Consider the following 20,312-nt stretch of genomic DNA (forward strand, 5'->3'; position numbering starts at 1 on the left):
CTGCAGCTTGTGACGTCTACATCAGCAAAGCATTTAGCTCAGTGATTGGCTGCAGAGGTGACATGTGCTGTATAGGTAACATCACAGCTGCAACAAATACACACAGAGACTATAGTCCCTCACAGACGTTCTGTCGCTTATCCATGTTATGTACATAAAAGCTTATAACCTGACTTTAAAGTCATCCATTGGTTTTATAAATTACTCTTTTGAGAGCTAAAACCCTCCCAAATTTGGTTTAGATTATGAAAATAAGGTTGCTGCAAAGCTGAAATATTGATCATTTAATGAACACAGAAAGATCAGATTTTGGCAAAACAAAAGTTTTGTCACCCACAGAAAGTAATGTGAAATTCAAACAAATAATTAACTTCTAATACAAAGATATGTTGCATAACATTGGTGAATGAGGTTGTGGTGCTATTAGATCCATATTTAAAATTTTGTGTGACTTCCATGAGCTGGAAGGACTGAATCCATGCAGTTTAACAATGATTCATACAATTTATTGATGAAGTCATCAGGAAAAGCAAAGAATGCAGTCTTACATGCCTTCCAGAGTTCATCTAGATTCTTTGGTTTTGCCTTCCAAGCTTTCTCTTTCATCCTATCCCAAACATACTCAATGATGTTCATGTCTGGTGACTGGGCTGGCCATTCCTTGAGCACCTTGATCTTCTTTCCCAGGAGGAACTTTGTTGTAGAGATGGATGGATGAGATGGAGCACCATCCTGCTGCAGAATTTGACCCCTTTTATGATTGGGAATGTAAGAGGTAGCTAATACTTCTTGATATTTTAGGCTATTGATATTGCCTTCCACCTTGCAAATGTTTTGCACACCCCCATACTGAATGTAATCCCAGACCATGATTTTTCCACCACCAAACTTAACTATTTTCTGGATCCATACGGGCTCCATTAGGTCTCCTGCAGTATTTGCGGTGGCTGTGGTGTAATTCAACTGAAGATTCATCAGATAAATCCATGCAAATGCCATATGGTTTTTTAATTGTCTTTTGTTTAGTGCTGGCTTCTGGGCACTGATTCAACCATGGAGGCCATTTCGAGACAGAATCCTACAAACTGTTTTAGTTGACACAGGGACTTGAGGTGACCAGGCCTGTTGGAGCTCTGCTGCAGTGGAAGTGGGGCTGGCTTTGGATTTTCTAACCAACAAACGTTCCTCCTGAGCAGTTGTCTTGCGGGGTCTGCCGGAACTGGGCTTGTTAAAAACATCTCCAGTCTCTTCAAATCTTTTTTTTATTCTTTGTACTTGACGCTGAGACACATTAAAGGTGCCAGCCACCTCTGCAGTGGATCTGGTCTTCAGCCTCTTGATAATCAAGCGGTTGCTTATGATTAAGGACTTATCTACATTCCAACTGTCCGAAACGCGTCAAGCCATGATGTTTTCATGGAATCGATGATGTTTTTCTTGGATTTTTAATCGTTGAATAAAGTTTCTACACTTTTATATATTTTTTGTTGGATTTATATTTTTTCTATCCTGGAATTGATGCTGAGTCCCGTCCTTACTCCTTGCTTTTGATAACCAAGGCTTTGGTCGCAGGGTGTATTTTTGGCATGTTGTCAGAGGTCAAGTTGCAGTTCAACTGAAGGTTTGGGGTGCTGGGTTTCTTTTTATACACACCCACTAATTAACTGATCATTTACTGACCACAGGTGAGGATGTAAGCTAGGATTGGGTGCATTATATGACAAGGCGACAAAACTTTTGTCTTGCCAAAATCTGACCTTTCTGTGTTCATTAAATGATCAATATTTCAGCTTTGCAGCAACTTTATTTTCATAACCTAAACCAAATTTGGGAGGGTTTCAGCTTTCAAAAGAGTAATTTATAAAACCAATGGATGAATTTAAAGTCAGGTTATAAGCTTTTATTTACATAACATGGATAAGCGACAGAACTTCTGTCAGGGACTGTAGATCTGGCGCTGGACAAGGGGAGGGGAGGATGAGTACTTAACAGAATTAGATCATTTTGGCATCCGGTATTTTGAAAGCTAAAAAATTCTTAAACAGATATCACTTTAAATTCTCATCCCTGTCAGTTTACAGGAGCGGTGCAGGAAGAGACCCCCAAGGAGCTGCCTTAGACTGGTCAGCCAATGCACATAGTACCCAACGTCTGAACACACAGCATTTCAGAGTAAAACATATACGGCTGCAATATCACAGACACTGTCCGATTTATGAGTCTCATGTCAGGTTCCCGTTAATGTTCCCAGAATCCCCCGATCACCAGATGGATGGGTCAAAGAGCACCCTCACCATGCCACCACTGCACCATAACATACTCACCTGGGTGCAGTAAGGCACAAAGCCATACACAAATACACTATCATTAGAGAATAAGGCTTGTATGTTTGCAGGAGCCTGCAGGAGCTCAGGATTTTCATTAAACTGCCTCCATTTCACGGAAACAGCAGTACAGGCCGGGGAGCTGAGCCGGTCACTTTGTTTCTGCATCTGCAAGAGAAAATATATAAAAGCAGAAACTATTATCGATGTCATGTTAAAGACGGAAGACTCAAAATCACAAACGCCTCTTCTTTTTTTTATCACAATTTTGGATCTGATGTAAGAGAACACTGAGAGACACTGAAAGGGAAAGGTATTGCCACAACCAGCCAATGAGATTTCAGCTCTCATTACTGAAAGCAAAAGGGAGGAGTCTGTCTATCTTAAGAGGTAAGCACATCTACATGGCGAGCAACGTTCCTCGAGAAGGAGACCTGAAGTATCAATATCCACTTCAAATTGATGCCTGATGTAATATGCAAATGCAGTATCTGATGCCTTGTGGGCAGAGGGATGCACCATCTGTCAGTGAGTCTGGCCAACCAGCTCCTCCGGAGCATCATCTGTCAGTCAGTCTGGCCACCCAGCTCCTCCGGAGCGCCTTCTATCAGTGAGTCTGGCCACCCAGCCCCTCCGGAGCACCATCTGTCAGTCAGTCTGGCCGCTCAGCTTTATGGATTGACAGCACTGGCACAAATGCGGTAAAGTTGACCAACCATCTAATGACTATAGGAACCTTCGAACTCTCCTCCTTTAATTCTCACTGGAGAAAAGAAGCCACTAGTGTACCGCTCCGCGGGCTCGGCTGCGACCGCCGAGCCGCTCGGATCCGTGCTCGTACGGTGGGTGGTGGCTCGAGCCTCTCACGGACTCGGGGGTCACGTCGCTCTGCAAGGTGGTTGGCGCTACACGCCGGGACTTGACAGGGAAGTTCCACGGCCGGGGCCGCGGTGGTTTGGTGTGTAAGTTCGTGACGCCACCCACGGGTTGTGGTGAATAGATGGACACCACCGCTGCCGTTAACTAGGCCTCCCGGGGACGGTGTTGCGCAGCTTGGTGTTGACCCCTCCGTGGGTAGGGGAGTGATGGTCCCAGGGGCCCGAGGGAGGTGCTGAGGTGCGGTGCGCGGCCCGAAGCCACTGGTGTACTCACTATGACACAATACACTGGAGTCTTTGGTAAACCAAACGGGATGATGAACGGGGCCCGCAGCCGGCTGCAGCTTCTCCCTGAACAGGTTGGTGGTTTCTGCCTTTCTCCTGCACCTCTTTGTGTGGATGTTTTGACTCCTATGCCTAAGCAACGGTAGTCCGCTCCCCGACTTGTGTATGCCGTAGGAGCCCGTTTGCCCGCAGACGCTGGCCCTTTGGGTCTCTATGCCTTAGCGGTGGCTTTACCCTATATGGTTGGGCTGTTGTCTTCTAACGGGTCTTGTGTGGGATAGGTCCTTAAGTCCAGTCCTCAATCAGTTGATTTGACTCGGCCCTGTCGGTTCGGGGCTTTGTACTGGGTCTGAGTACCCCTCCTGGTGCTCCGGTTTCCAATCGGTTCCCCGGTTCGGTAGCGGCGGGCCACCGCCCGACCCCGGTCCCTACGGTTCCACCGGCTGTAATCCCAGCTCCTGCAGGCGGCCACCACCGTCTGCCTCCTTGCCAAAGGTAACTGGGCTCCGACCCAGCCACCAGAGTAGACTGTTGGCAGGCCTGGTCACAGGTCTGCCCTTGAACCCGTCCTCCCTCCTTCACTGTCAAGGCTACTCTCCACACTGCTCTAGAACTTAAGTACTTGTGTGTCTTTTTCCCACCTCCAGGCCTGTGAACTCCTCGGTGGGCGGAGCCAACCACCTGGCTCCGCCCCCTAGTGTGGACATCAAAACTGGAGGGTGGTGACAAGGTTTTCTTGGTTGGCTGCTGTCACCTAGTCGGGGAGGGCGTGTTGTGTGTGTGACTACCTGGGACGACCTGACTAGTCCAGGGCGTCACACTAGCACTGGCTTTCTTCACTAAAACACAGCTATCAAAGATTATTTATTTTTCCTATATAGCGCCATAATATTCTGCAGCACTCTACAGACATCATTACTGGGAACCCGGAGGAAACCCATGCAAAGAAGTGATGAATGAAACCAGGAACCCAGAGGAAACTCACGCAATCAAGTATGGGATGAAACCAGGAACCTGGAGGCAACCCATTCAAACACAAGGAGAACATACAAACTCCTTGCAGATGTTGTCCTTGGTGGGATTTGGACCAGTGACCCCAGCACTGCAAGACTGCAGTGCTAACCACTGAGCTACCGTGCTGCCCATTGTTTCTCAAACTCATGTGGTCACACGTTTTTCTTAGGTTCCCTGCATATATCAATAATCCCGTATGTAATATATTTGTTGGAAGAAATATCGGAGACTTTGAAAAGAATTATCTGAAAGAGCTCAAATCCTTAATATATTTTATTAAGAAAAGAATGACAATTAAATTTTGGGTGCGTTATTAAAAACTAAGTATTAATATGCAGCAGATCTATAGAGAGAATTCCAAAATGAGAAAAAGCGCGCCATGGTGTAAAACCATTAGGCTGAGGCCACACAGAGATTAGTGTGAGTCCTCACAGACACTCGACTCACGCTCGCAGCACAGCGATATATATATATTTCTGCTTTTCAACTGCACATAAAGAGAAGCATAGCAGAATAGGGAACATTTGTGGTAAAGAAAGCAGAACAACAACAAATATTATATCTTACCTGATCTGAGCTCTATGTATACCATCTCATACTCCGGCTCACTTTTTTGTTTTTGGTTTTTTTTTGGTTTTAAATATTATATCTTACCTGATCTTTCCATTTGCCCTTAGATTTGTCAGCAAAATATTCAAAGGCTCCTGATCCATACTGTGCAAAACATCTGAGCATGTGCTTATTTGCGGTTGTCCTGAAGCAAAGTAACAAGTCCGTTAGGATGGTATTTTGTGTACAATTTAATGATCAATCAGCGCGGTCCCTATTTTACTCATTAGCCCGTGTGCAGGAGCAGCGCTGCGGTTAGGGATCAGGCAGCGCTCACTCTGGCCTAGCGAGTGCTGTCAATCAGGAGAACTGCTCAGTATACAAACTGAGGGGCGTAAAGGTGCACCCAGCACTCCAGAGGTGTATGTAGGCTTTCCAGCACCCGGGGCAAAAATTCAGTTTGGCGCCCCCCCTCCACCAAGCAATTTGGGTGGTCGTCATGTGACCAGTCACTCATATATGATTTGCACACTTAGGCGGGCTTTGCACGTTGCGACATCGCAAGCCGATGCTGCGATGTCGCACGCGATAGTCCTCGCCCCCGTCGCAGGTGCGATATCTTGTGATAGGTGGCGTAGCGAACATTATCGCTACGCCAGCTTCACATGCACTCACCTGCCCTGCGACCGTCGCTCTGGCCGGCTACCCGCCTCCTTCCTAAGGGGGCGGGTCGTGTGGCGTCCTAGTGACGTCACACGGCAGGCGGCCAATAGCGGCGGAGGGGCGGAGATGAGCAGGATGTAAACATCCCACCCACCTCCTTCCTTCCGCATAACCACCGGCGGCAGGTGAGGAGATGTTCCTCGCTCCTGCGGCTTCACACACAGCAATGTGTGCTGCCGCAGGAACGAGGAACTACATCGTACCTGTCGCGGCACCGGCATTATGGAAATGTCGGACCCTGCACCGATGATACGATAACGACGCTTTTGCGCTCGTTCATCGTATCATCTAGCATTTACACACTACGATGTCGAAAGTGACGCCGGATGTGCGTCACTTTCGATTTGACCCCACCGACATCGCACGTGCGATGTTGCAACGTGCAAAGCTGCCCTTACAGTCACGTGGTAACAAGCTTCTCTTAATAATTCTCTCAATGTTCAATGAGAAATGTATGAAGAAAAGCCAGTTGTCACATGGAAGTATGAAAATCACATATGAGTGGAGTGGCCATGTGGTGACCAGGGAGCAGAGCTGAATTGTGACAGTGGGTATATTACACGCTGTTAGAACTGAGGATACTACACTACTTAATTTTGTAATTAAAGGGATTGTCCAGATTAGAGATAAAAATCTGCAGTGATAACGTGACTGCTGCTCTTCTTTACTTCCCTTTTCTATTTTATTATTTCTTTTTCTTTTTCTCATGGTTTAAATTGAATACCCATGTACTATATTAATAATTTACATTCTGCCTTCAGGTCTACGACTGTGTTGTGTTGCTTAGACCTTTGATCTATATCATTTGTTAGAGCATGGATGTATATTTTCTTTTTATATTCTTATTATAAACTCAATAAAACTTTAAATTGGAAAAAAAAAAATCTGCAGTGAATCTATTCGTGACTTCAGGCTTCTGAATTCTTACAACACATGCTCTGCACACTTTTAGGATTCTCCGGTGCCAGTGACGAGAATGGACGATCATGTGAGCACAAGTATGAGATTTGTAGACTTCTGGCCACATTCTGGTTTGATGTGTCCAGCCTCAGTCAATTCATTTTCATGGAGCATGTCTGTTCAGCACGTGATGACATAAATCGCATACTTGCAGCTTCGTAACCTCCCACTGTCACCGCCAGCACCAGAGAATCCTGACAGCAAGCAGTGTGCACACTGTGAGAATTCAGAATGCTGCAGTCACAGAGTGACACATGGAGTGACAGCAGACTCATCACAAACTTGGACAACCCCTTTAATGCTCCGAACAACATAAATAAAAAACATAGTAACCCTTAACTTGTCAGACGGCACAAGACTTTATTAAAGAGATTGTCCAATTGTCCACTACTTTAAACACTGAAGGCCTTTCCTTAGGATAGATCAACAATGTCTGATTGGTCAGGATCCGGCACCTGGCACCCCCACCAATCGCCTGTTCTAGGTGCTGTGACGGTGGTGGCAGGTGCCCGGAAGTGCTCAGTTCTGGATCTGCTCCATCTTCTGATAGTGGCAGCAGTCTCCTATTAAAATCAATGAGGTGGATGTGCAGTACCCGGCCGCGGACACCATCAGAGGACAGAGCAGATCCAGAAATAAGCATTTCCAGCCACCTGCACCAAGAACAGCTGATCAGTGGGGGTCACATTGTGCTCAAATCAGAAACAATGCGCAAGTGGGACCAAGGCCTAATGATGGGACATAATATCACAAATAAACATTTACATTCAGGTACCTTATAGAGGATTGGAGATAAGAGGACAAGAGTTTTTTTAGTGCAAAAAGATTACAACATTTTATTAGACATAGTGGGGAAAAGTATCCAAACAGTCATTAAAAACAGATTAAAACATTAATGACGGATTACCCCCACATGGGACATGATACAAAGATTAAGGTGTATGCATATGAAGCATGTGGGTAAAGCATACTCAATTGTGCAGAGACAACATGTGGGTATTATCTAACAATCTGCCGAACACTTTGTAATCACACTGCCAGACAAAGTTGCTGCAGTATTAAGCACAGCTGTAATTGAATTTAAGACCCCACTAGAGAACCTGCACAAGTAAATACCAGTACCAATAGCGCCCTGTATCAGTCCGACCAAATAAGGAGGGAAGCTCCGCCAATAATCTTCGTCAGGGAGGAGGCATCTAGATCTAGATGCCTCCTCCCTGACGAAGATTATTTACTATTAATATCGAAACGTACGTAGGTCTTCCAGAGGCTCTACTCTTGGCGGAGCTTCCCTCCTTATTTGGTCGGACTGATACAGGGCGCTATTGGTACTGGTATTTACTTGTGCAGGTTCTCTAGTGGGGTCTTAAATTCAATTACAGCTGTGCTTAATACTGCAGCAACCTTGTCTGGCAGTGTGATTACAAAGTGTTCAGCAGATTGCTAGATAATATCTACATGTTGTACAATTGAGTGTGCTATACCCACATGCTTCATATGTATACACCTTAATCTATGTGCTATGTGCCTAATACTGCAGCAACTTTGTCTGGCAGTGTGATTACAAAGTGTTCGGCAGATTGTTAGATAATACCCACATGTTGTCTCTGCACAATTGAGTATGCTTTACCCACATGCTTCATATGCATACACCTTAATCTTTGTATCATGTCCCATGTGGGGGTAATCCGTCATTAATGTTTTAATCTGTTTTTAATGACTGGATACTTTTCCCCACTATGTCTAATAAAATTTTGTAATCTTTTTGCACTAAAAAAACTCTTGTCCTCTTATCTCCAATATGTTAATGAGTTTGTGCTAACTGGGTTGGGTTCCAGAAAAATCTGGATCCACCCTTTATCTTGCTATGGTACTTTGGAGTACCTTTCCCCTAACCTTATAGAGGATGTTGTCTGAGTCGTTTCTTTATATTCTTCACCTTGTCCTAACGCCATGATGACTTTTCACATTCACATCTCATCCCTGCAGATTTCCATCTTCTCCGGTCTTCTGCAGCACATCCTGACATGATGCCCCTAAAATAGCAGAATGATGATAATACTTCTATTTAAAAATATCTGCCCTACACTGTGCCCCAGAATAAATAATGGCCCCTCACAGTATTCTCTGTACAAAATATGACCCACACACTGTCCCTCTTATGGTACATGCCCTCCACACTCCCTCTCCTTTCCACACTACTCTTCACACTGTCCTCTCACTGTATCACCCTAAACTGCCTAGTCTTTATACTGTGCCCTCTCATCCCACCCCCTCCCTCCTCGCTATGGCCTCATACTGTCCTCCAATTCTGCCCCCTCTCCATACCACGTCCCTCTACTACCCAGTCTCTATTCTGTGCCCCTCACATTCTTCTCATCCCTTACTGTCTTCCTCACTACCTCCTGCGTGTCCATATAGTTTTCCACCTCACTCCCCATTCTGCCCACTTGCTCCTCATACCATGTCACTTTATTCTGTGTCCTCAAAATTTCTTTCTCATTTGCTCCCCATACCATGTCTGTATACGTCACCCCTCCCTCTCCTAATACATCACCCCTCACCCTCCCTCTCCCAATACATCACCCCTCACCCTCCCCTCCCCATACATCACCCCGCATCCTCCCTCTCCCCATACATCACTCCGCATCCTCCCTCTCCCCATACATCACTCCGCATCCTCCCTCTCCCCATACATCACCCCGCATCCTCCCTCTTCCCATACATCACCCCTCATCCTCCCTCTCCCCATACATCACCCCTCACCCTCCCTCTCCCCATACATCACCCCTCACCCTCCCTCTCCCCATACATCACCCCTCACACTCCCTCTCCCCATACATCATCCCGCATCTTCCCTCTCCCTATACATCACCCCGCATCCTCCCTCTCCCCATACATCACCCCGCATCCTCCCTCTCCCCATACATCACCCCGCATCCTCCCTCTCCCCATACATCACCCCTCACCCTCCCTCTCCCCATACATCACCCCTCACCCTCCCTCTCCCCATACATCACCCCTCACCCTCCCTCTCCCCATACATCACCCCTCACCCCTCTCCCCATACATCACCCCGCATCCTCCCTCTCCCCATACGTCACCCCGCATCCTCCCTCTCCCCATACGTCACCCCGCATCCTCCCTCTCCCCATACACCACCCCTCATGATTTCTCTCCCCATACATCACCCCTCATGATTTCTCTCCCCATACATCACCCCTCATGATTTCTCTCCCCATACATCACCCCTCATCATTTCTCTCCCCATACATCACCCCGCATCCTCCCTCTTCCCATACATCACCCCTCATCCTCCCTCTCCCCATACATCACCCCTCACCCTCCCTCTCCCCATACATCACCCCTCACCCTCCCTCTCCCCATACATCACCCCTCACACTCCCTCTCCCCATACATCATCCCGCATCTTCCCTCTCCCTATACATCACCCCGCATCCTCCCTCTCCCCATACATCACCCCGCATCCTCCCTCTCCCCATACATCACCCCGCATCCTCCCTCTCCCCATACATCACCCCGCATCCTCCCTCTCCCCATACATCACCCCTCACCCTCCCTCTACCCATACATCACCCCTCACCCTCCCTCTCCCCATACATCACCCCTCACCCCTCTCCCCATACATCACCCCGCATCCTCCCTTTCCCCATACGTCACCCCGCATCCTCCCTCTCCCCATACATCACCCCGCATCCTCCCTCTCCCCATACACCACCCCTCATCATTTCTCTCCCCATACATCACCCCTCATGATTTCTCTCCCCATACATCACCCCTCATGATTTCTCTCCCCATACATCACCCCTCATCATTTCTCTCCCCATACATCACCCCTCATCATTTGTCTCCCCATAAATCACCCCTCATCATTTGTCTCCCCATAAATCACCCCTCATCATTTGTCTCCCCATAAATCACCCCTCATCATTTCTCTCCCCATACATCACCCCTCATCATTTCTCTCCCCATACATCACCCCTCATCATTTCTCTCCCCATACATCACCCCTCATCATTTCTCTCCACATACTGTGCCCAAAGATGCTTCCCCCTCCCCAACCTCTCTTCCCACCATACTGTGTCAAAAGATCGTTCCCCCTCACACCCCTACTGTGTCTATAGATACTGCTCCCTTTCCATCCGCTCTCCTCCATACTGTCTTTAGATACTGCCCCCTCCCCAACCTCTATCTCTTCATAATGTGTCTACTGATAGTTCCCTCTCCCCACCCTCTGTTCCCCCATTCCGTGTTCATAGATCCCTCACCCCATAATGTTCCTCCTTCCGTGTCTTCAGCTCCACACTGGAGCACTTATCAGCGCTCTGTGCCGCCTCTGCGCTGCGGCCCTGACTTCCGGGTCAGCAGTGTGATCAGCTGACCTGATCACATGACAGCCGTCGCTCTGACCCGGAAGTCAGCGCCGGCGTCACGGCTCCAATTGTCCTTGTGTCTGACAGATACAAGGACAATTGAGCAGTGGGAGCAGAGCAGAGACTGCAGAGCGTCAGCCCCCGGGGAGACTTTCCCAGCGCTGCATCAGGCAGCCCGACAGCGCCCCCCTCACAGTTGCGCCTGGAGCAAATGCCCCGCCAGCCCCCCCCCCCTAGATACGCCTCTGCAGCACTCAGCCACACCAAGGGTGCACCAAAACCACCTCATAGTTACATAGTTTATAGAGTTGAAAAAACAAAAATGTTCATTAAGATCAACCAAAATGAAAGGGTAAAAGGCAGGGACACAACCATAAGACTTGATCTGGTCCACTCCAAAATAGCTAATCTTTCCCTCCTGATCCCAATTGCTCATCTACTGGACTAAACATTAAGAAAATAACTTTACACATTTACATAATTATTTATGTTATTTTCTTCTAAAAAAAAAAAAAAAGCACCTAAGCCTTAAAAGAAATCATCAATGGTTCCCATTGTGACCGGCTCCTGAGGCAGGCAGTTCCACAGACTAATTACTTTACTTCTAAAACTTGTGTTATTCCAAATTACAGTCATCAAATATATACTGCTTATAGGATTTTTATCGGGACTACATCCCCTAATATAACCGATTCATTTAATTAGTTTAGATTAGTAAAATATTGGTTATTGGTACTGGTGCTAGAGAGTCCAATAACCATTAATTTTTATTAATTAGATTAGATTAGTTTGACCTGCATTTCGGGAATGACAGTATTACAATCACGTAAATTTTTGTCATCTATAGAATACGCCATAAATATATAATATCACGAGAACTGGGTCTGTCAGTGGACAGATAGTCAGAATTCCGATTAATGTGTATAGGAATTCCAACCGCTTCTCTATTGATGAGACCCCGTTCTTGAGATGCATAAAGGTTCTATTGATGCACACATTTAATATACATTTATGGCAGACCCTGTGGATACATCAGAAATGTACATGATAGGAATCTCTTATCTTTTTAAGAAGTTTGGGACTAAACAAACACTGTTCTATGTCTTAGATAGTAATGGGCGAAACCGCAGATATCTGGGATCCAACCGGATTTAAAAAAAACAAACCAAAAAAACAATTTGGGCCCAGACACCGATACCCATATGCGTCTATGGGGACCCAAATCATGTGCTTTAAAATGGTGGTAGAGGCAGCTACGGGGATTAGAGCAGGCACGTTATACTTACCAGTCTCTGTGCGGCTGTAACACTAATACCTAGGCCGCTCATTATGCCTCATGCATAGGCACTGCTGCTACCACCCACCGGCAGTCCCGACATCTGTGATTGGTTGCAGTCAGATTATACTCCCACCCTGTGTGACAATGTTTAACTGCTTGCAATCACAGACGCTGTGTGTGTCAATATCGTGGTGTAAAAATAAATAAATAAATTGCCATAGGGTCTCCCCATATTATGATATCCAGCACAGATAAAGCATACAACTACAGGCTGCAGCCCCCAGCTGTGCATTTATCATCTTTGTGTATCAAAATAAGAGGAACCACATGTGGCTTTTTTCAAATTATTTGCATAAATAATTTTAAAAAGCGGAGTGCATTCCCCCACAATTTTCATACCCAGCCATGATAAAGCTGACAGCTGGGGGCTGATATTCTCAGGCTGGGGAGGCTCATGGTTATTGGGCTCCCCAGATTAAACATAGCAGCCGCCGAGAATTGTCGCATCCAAAAGATGCGACAATCTCGGCACTTTACTCAGCTCATCCCAATTGCCCTAGTGTGGTGGCAATCTGGGTAATATCAGGGGTTAATGACAGCTCACAGCTGCCACTAAGCCCTAAATCAGTAATGGGAAGTATCTATGAGCCCCCCCCCCATTACTAATCTGTTAATGAGGTAATGAGCAGCCCATTACCAGTCAGAAGATCTTCAGATATGGTTATCTATCTGATAAACAATATCCCCAAGGTGATGAATGTATTATCATTGGAGATCTTCTATTCATCAGAAGAATGGCAGTCACAAAGTTCTCTGTAGGAATGGAGCAGTAGTGAGCATGTGCAGCTGTTGTTCCATAAACCGATTTCACATGCTTCCTACAGGGGATTTGAAACTCCAGGTTCTCAGGTGAATGGGGGTCTCCAGGCCACCCAAAATCATACAATCATACATTTCTCACCTATCCTAAACATTTCATTAGCACATATAACAATAGACTATGTTACAATGAATTGATTATTACGACTTACCCTACACCACAAGTGAACAGTTGAATATCATTCTTATGTTTGCTAAGAATCTGAAAGATCAAGTTTTCATTTTGTACATGTCCATCACTGATCAGGAGAACTTTGTGACGTCCCATTTTAGGTGTGAGCAACTGTAAGCATTGTAGGACCTTCCAGAACTCGGTGCTACCCATAGTGGGCTTTGCTTTCTATGAATAGATGAAAAGCTTACAGTTCGTAAAGGCAAAAGGACCACTGCAAAATCTGCATATATTTAAAGAAAAAAAAAGTTTATTTCAAGAAATAAAACCACGTAGCAGCTTACTTTTATAAACGTCTTCATATCTGAATCATCCCCATGGTGCGACTTTGGGAAGATATAAAGCTCTTCAGAACCTATCAAAATAATACGTACTATTAGATTTTCTCTAAAAATATTCATTATGGTCGTTCATGTAAAAAAAATTCCTTTGTCCATCCTTTATTGAACAGAATGACCATTACCAAATTGGTTTGTAGACATCAATCATTATAGGGTAATTTAAAAGGAATCTGCCTGCAGATTTTTGCTATGTAATAGGATAGCAGCATGATGTATGGACAGAAACCCTGATTCCGGCGATGTGTCACTCAGTTTACTGGATGCAGCAGTTGTGATAAAATCACCATTTTCTCTGCTGCAGGTCTAGTAGAGCTTGGAATGCTGAGCTCTGTATAATCCCGCCCACACTACTAACAGCTTTCTGTGTACACTGTATATTGACAGAAAGCTGCTAATCAGTAGTAGGGGTGGTGTTGGACCAGGAGGTACAAAACACCTTATCCTGTAGTGATAATCGCCTGCTGATAAAACATTCATTGTACTAAAACAGCAGCCCACAGTCCACTAAGTGGCATATCACTGGAATTAGGGTCTCTGCTGCTCTCAGATTACACAACAAAAACCAAAAATGTGACTATGAGCTTTTTCCAGTAACTTACAATGCAAAAGAACAGGCTCAACTCTATTAAATTAGCGGGGAGAAGTGTCTTCGTTGGGTGCTGGTACCAGATGGTGAACACAGTGCTTCCAATGCTGAGTAGAAAGGCAGTATCCAGCACAATCTGTATGGTAACAACATCAAAAGTTTATTCCAGGGATTAAAATTTTAGCAGGATCCATTTTAAAGCTGACATGTTTCGTTCATGTTGTGCTATGAGTAAGGGCACACCTCGCCAGAAACATGTCAACCTTAAAATGGATAATGCTTAAATTTGAATCCCTGGTATAAACATTTGATTTTATTACCATACGGATTGTGGTAGAAATGGCCTTTCTACTCTGCATTGCAAATATCTTAGGTTCTGTTCACAAGTCCAGTTTTAGATACATTTTGCAATCAAGAAAAGGAAAATAAAACATTTGATTGGGAACAGAAGTGTCAAATCAGACCTTAAAAACTCAAACAAGAGGGGTAAGGAAGAGACAGGGATGGCACAAAAGGTAAAATATTCGCTTCTCTATAGACTTACTTGATCCAAAAAGGACAATGTTAGTATATTTGGTGTATATAGAATCAACTGCGAGCAGTGCCACCTGTTTAGCACTCTGAAAGCAGGACTCCATGGAGTTGGAGCAGTCGAGGCATATTGTCAGAAATACATCTTCACTGAATGATTCAATTTCAGGTTGAAAAATCAGCATGCAGGCCTATAAGAAAATATAGAAAAATCAGTATAAGCCTAGACTTTTATATATATATATACTGTAGGCCTGGAACATGGAAAGCACGCAAACAAGTGCCGTCAGATAAGAAATCTGATTTGTTGTTACATTAGAATGGCCAATTCAAAAGGAAATGTCTGCATGTCTCGAATAGAGAAATGTTTGTTTTTAATGTTGCAAATATTTATTTTGAATTTATTTTGGATTTTTAAAAGTTTTCTTGGTGTGGCCATATTGGAGATACATCCTTCCTAGATTGTGTTTATATATAGAGCAGAAGGGAGGTTTAATGACTTTAAGCTGATGAAGAAATGTCTATAGACTATCAGTAATGGTACACTTAGGGGTACTTTACACGTTGCGACATCGCTAGCATTTGCTAGCGATGTCCAGCGTGATAGCACCCGCCCCCATTGTACATGCGATATCTTGTGATTGCTGCCGTAGCGAACATAATCGCTACGGCAGCTTCACACGCACATACCTGGTCGGCGACGTCGTTGTGACCACCAACAATCCCTCCTTCAAGGGGGAGGTGCGTTCGACGTCACAGCGATGTCACCGCTACGTCACTAAGCGGCCGGCCAATAGAAGCGGAGGGGCGGAGATGAGCGTGACATAACATCCCGCCCACATCCTTCCTTCCGCATTGCTGGTGGACGCAGGTAAGGAGATGTTTGTAGTTCCTGCGGTTTCACACACATGTGTGACGCCGCAGGAGCGACAAACAACATCGTATCTCCTGATGTAGCGACATTATGGAAATGAACGGCGTTACACAGATCAGCAATTTTTTACGCTTCTGTGCTTGTTCATTGTCGCACTTAGGATTTACACGTTGCGATGTCACTACCGGCGCCGGATGTGCGTCGCTAACTACGTGACCTCGACGATATATCGGTAGCGATGTCGCAACGTGTAAAGCACCCCTTAAGGGGGCTTTACAAGATAGCGATATCGGTACCGATAACGCTAGCGTGCGTACCCGCCCCCATCATTTGTGCGACACGGGCATATCGCTTCCAGTCGCGCACAAAATCGCGCACCCCCGTCACACGGCTTACCTGCCCTGCGATGTCGCTCTGGCCGGCGATCCGCCTCCTTTCTAAGGGGGCTGGTCGTGCGGCATCACAGCGACGTCACACGGCAGGCGTCCAATAGAAGCGGAGGGGCGGAGATGAACGGAACGTAACATCCCGCCCACCTCCTTCCTTCCGCATAGCCGGTGGATGCAGGCAAGGAGATGTTCCTCGTTCCTGCGGTGTCACACACAGCGATGTATGCTGCCGCAGGAATGAGGAACAACATCACTAATGAGAGGTAAACTATTTTTTGTTTTAGTTTGACCTCTCCGCGGCAAATGATTTTAGCCGCTTTTGCGATCGTTTTAGATCGCACAGAAGTGTCACACGCTACGATATCGTTAATGACGCCGGATGCGCATCACTAAAGATGTGACCCCGACGATAAAACCTTAACGATATCGTAGCGTGTAAAGCCCCATTTACACCTACAGAAATCTGAACAATTTCTTCCAACAAGACTAAAAATGGTGTTTGTAAAATCCGATTTTATCTAAGTGAATCTTGCAGAAAACTGGCTGATTTCAACAGATAAGTAAGATAAGAATATCTGTTGGTGAAAATAGATAAAGCCCCTGTTACACACCTGTCCCAGGAAGGGCTTTGCTCCCCTCGCTCTGGTAAACTCTGTTGTGCTCCATGTTGGGCTCTGCAGGTGACCCATCATGATTTCATGTGATTGTCTGCCTGGGCCTATATAAGGTTCACTAAGACACATGCTCGTGTTTTGATCTTAAGACATTTAGTGTTCCTGAGTCATGCCTGCCTGCTACTTGATTCCAGTATTTCTGCTACCAGTCTCCTGACTGCCTGTGGCTTCCATTATCTCTTCTACCAGTCTCCTGACTGCCTGTGGCTTCCAGTAACTCTGCTACCAGTCTCCTAACTGCCTGTGGCTTCCAGGATCTCTTCTACCAGTCTCCTGATTACCTGTAGCTTCCAGTATCTCTGCTACCAGTCTCCTGATTGCCTGTGGCTTCCAGTACCTCTGTTACCAGCCTCCTGACTGCCTGTGGCTTTCAGTACCTCTATTACCAGCCTCCTGACTGCCTGCAGCTTCCAGTATCTCTTTTACCAGTCTTCTGACTGCCTGTGGCTTCCAGTACTACTGTTACCCGTTTCCTACATGACTCACTTGCCTGCTTCACAAACGCCCAAGGCTCGTGTGCTGACCGGGTTCTTGGGCTTGGAGCATCCCCCTGTAATAACTGTTGGGTAACTTATGGATCAGCTGGCAGCTATCTCACTAGTCTCCCATACACAAGAACGCTCAGTCTGCTGATTTTTCCTATTTTCTATCAGAGAAACTTGCTGCCAGACTCCTCTGACGGAGGCTTATCTCTTAGAGAACAAAAGGATCTGCAGTTCAAAACTGGACATGCTGCATACTTATCTCCCCTGAGATCATCTGTTGGGTTAAAAGAAGTCTGTGCTCCCATAAAGTACCGACGCTGAATTTCGGCTCAGTGAGCAATGACCCTGGAGTTTCGGTCATGCGCATTATGAAGCCGGGTGTACACAACCTGGTTTCAAACTGAAGTAGTGCGCATGACCGAACCTCCGGGGTTATGTGCACTGAGCCGAAAACCAGCGTCGGGTGGCGATGGCAGCGGAGAGGTGAGTGAGATCATCCTCTGATGCTGCATATTCATTAGCATGTTAGCACACCCACAAGGGCGTACTAACATGCTAATGGCGCCGACTAGCAAGGGAAGCAACGCCCTTGGGACTGATGCCCGTGCTCGTTAGCATATAATGAAGGATCTTTACAAATACTTTTTCTAAAGATCTCTTTATCTATGCTAGTGTATACAGGGACGGTTAGGCAGGAATTAGAAATATGCACCCAGAACTGCTCATGGTCCTGGGTGAATATTGCACTTGACAGGTTCACTTTAAACTGTTGGCCAAAGCCCTTGATATCAGCAGGTTTGGCCAACCTTGGTAATGATATGAGGCCTTAACAGTCTCAAAACCATGATAAAGTACAGCCCTCTACCCAGAGAAAAATGGGAGCAATGCCTGACAGTACCAGCTCTAATGTGAAAGTGGCAAGACTTCAAGGGCCTTTTAATTAAAGTGATTATCCAAATAAATATAATATATGTTATATATTGTATATATAATATATTTTAAAATCTAATATATAAAGCTGAATGTGTATGTGTATGTGTATGTGTGTGTGTGTATGTGTATGTGTATGTGTGTGTTTGTCTGGGATTGGCATTTGCACCGTCGCAGCTACAGCCACAAAATTTTCCACTCACACGTCTGGAGTCCCGCAAGCGTCATAGGCTATGTTTTGAGGCGAAATTTTAACCCCGCGCGTTCCATTTTAACAATCAATTTTGCCCCTATCTACATAATGGGGGAAAAAGTGAAACGAAAAGTGTATCCACACCGTCGCATTTACAATCACGAAATTTTGCACACACACCTCATGTGACCCAGGGAACGTCGTAGACTATGTTTTGACAGGAAAATTTAACCCCGCGCTTTACAGTTACTCTCCAAAAAATATGCCTCCATTAAAGTAAATGGAGCCTGGAACTACAGGTTATTAGTTGGAGTTGTGATTGGTTGCTATAGGAACAAAAGACATTGTTAGTATAAGAAGCTTATATGTGAGGTAATAAGGTGTCGGTGGGGAGACAGACAGACAGACAGACCTGGAAAGAGACAGACCTGGAAAGAGACAGACCTGGAAAGAGACAGACCTGGAAAGAGACAGACAGACATGCAGACAGGGACAGAGACAGGCAGACAGGGAAGGAGGAGACAGCCAGAGAGACAGACAAAGATAGATGGGGAAAGACACAGACCTTGATAAAGACAGACGGGGAAAGAGACAGAGAAGTAGAGACAGACAAGGAAAGAGACACACAGACAAGCAGACAGGGAAAAAGACAGACAGGAAAAGACACAGACAAAGAGACGAGGAGACAGACGGGGAAAGAGACAGACCAGGGAAAGAGACAGACCAGGGAAAGAGACAGACCTTGATAGAGACAGACGGGGACAGAGACAGACGGGGACAGAGACAGACGGGGACAGAGACAGACGGGGACAGAGACAGACGGGGACAGAGACAGACCTGGAAAAAGACAGACAGAGCACATTACTTGGCCAATTTAGTTAAATCTGTGTGGAATATCTTTGGTGTTGAAATATATGTTGTGAAATGCTTCTATTAGCTTAGTTTTTGCCTTTTAATAATCACATTTCTATCTATTTGTTTGGGACTTGGCTGCAAACGGGGATCCGGTCCCTAGACTAGAGGAGAAGAACCAACGTTCTCATCTAGTAAAACCGGAGGCTTACAGTTAGGTCCAGAAATATTTGGACAGTGACACAAGTTTTGTTATTTTAGCTGTTTACAAAAACATGTTCAGAAATACAATTATATATATAATATGGGCTGAAAGTGCACACTCCCAGCTGCAATATGAGAGTTTTCACATCCAAATCGGAGAAAGGGTTTAGGAATCATAGCTCTGTAATGCATAGCCTCCTCTTTTTCAAGGGACCAAAAGTAATTGGACAAGGGACTCTAAGGACTGCAATTAACTCTGAAGGCGTCTCCCTCGTTAACCTGTAATCAATGAAGTAGTTAAAAGGTCTGGGGTTGATTACAGGTGTGTGGTTTTGCATTTGGAAGCTGTTGCTGTGACCAGACAACATGCGGTCTAAGGAACTCTCAATTGAGGTGAAGCAGAACATCCTGAGGCTGAAAAAAAAGAAAAAATCCATCAGAGAGATAGCAGACATGCTTGGAGTAGCAAAATCAACAGTCGGGTACATTCTGAGAAAAAAGGAATTGACTGGTGAGCTTGGGAACTCAAAAAGGCCTGGGCGTCCACGGATGACAACAGTGGTGGATGATCGCCGCATACTTTCTTTGGTGAAGAAGAACCCGTTCACAACATCAACTGAAGTCCAGAACACTCTCAGTAAAGTAGGTGTATCTGTCTCTAAGTCAACAGTAAAGAGAAGACTCCATGAAAGTAAATACAAAGGGTTCACATCTAGATGCAAACCATTCATCAATTCCAAAAATAGACAGGCCAGAGTTAAATTTGCTGAAAAACACCTCATGAAGCCAGCTCAGT

At 45.5% G+C, this 20,312-nt stretch overlaps 1 protein-coding gene across 7 annotated transcripts in view; it reads right to left on the reverse strand.

Moving 5' to 3' along the window:
- Nucleotides 1–20,312, reverse strand: part of PARP4 (poly(ADP-ribose) polymerase family member 4) — a 354,633-nt gene that overhangs the window by 235,124 nt on the left and 99,197 nt on the right. For all 7 annotated transcript variants that reach the window (XM_075337413.1, XM_075337414.1, XM_075337416.1 and 4 more), the window contains exons 22-26: nucleotides 14,929–15,106; nucleotides 13,742–13,812; nucleotides 13,438–13,625; nucleotides 5,156–5,255; nucleotides 2,325–2,492 (exon numbers count right to left, since the gene is read on the reverse strand). In XM_075337413.1, the coding sequence (XP_075193528.1) occupies nucleotides 2,325–2,492; nucleotides 5,156–5,255; nucleotides 13,438–13,625; nucleotides 13,742–13,812; nucleotides 14,929–15,106 (705 nt within the window). The remainder of the gene's footprint in view (nucleotides 1–2,324; nucleotides 2,493–5,155; nucleotides 5,256–13,437; nucleotides 13,626–13,741; nucleotides 13,813–14,928; nucleotides 15,107–20,312) is intronic.

Source organism: Anomaloglossus baeobatrachus, chromosome 2, assembly GCF_048569485.1.
Source record: "Anomaloglossus baeobatrachus isolate aAnoBae1 chromosome 2, aAnoBae1.hap1, whole genome shotgun sequence".
NCBI lineage: Eukaryota > Metazoa > Chordata > Amphibia > Anura > Aromobatidae > Anomaloglossus > Anomaloglossus baeobatrachus.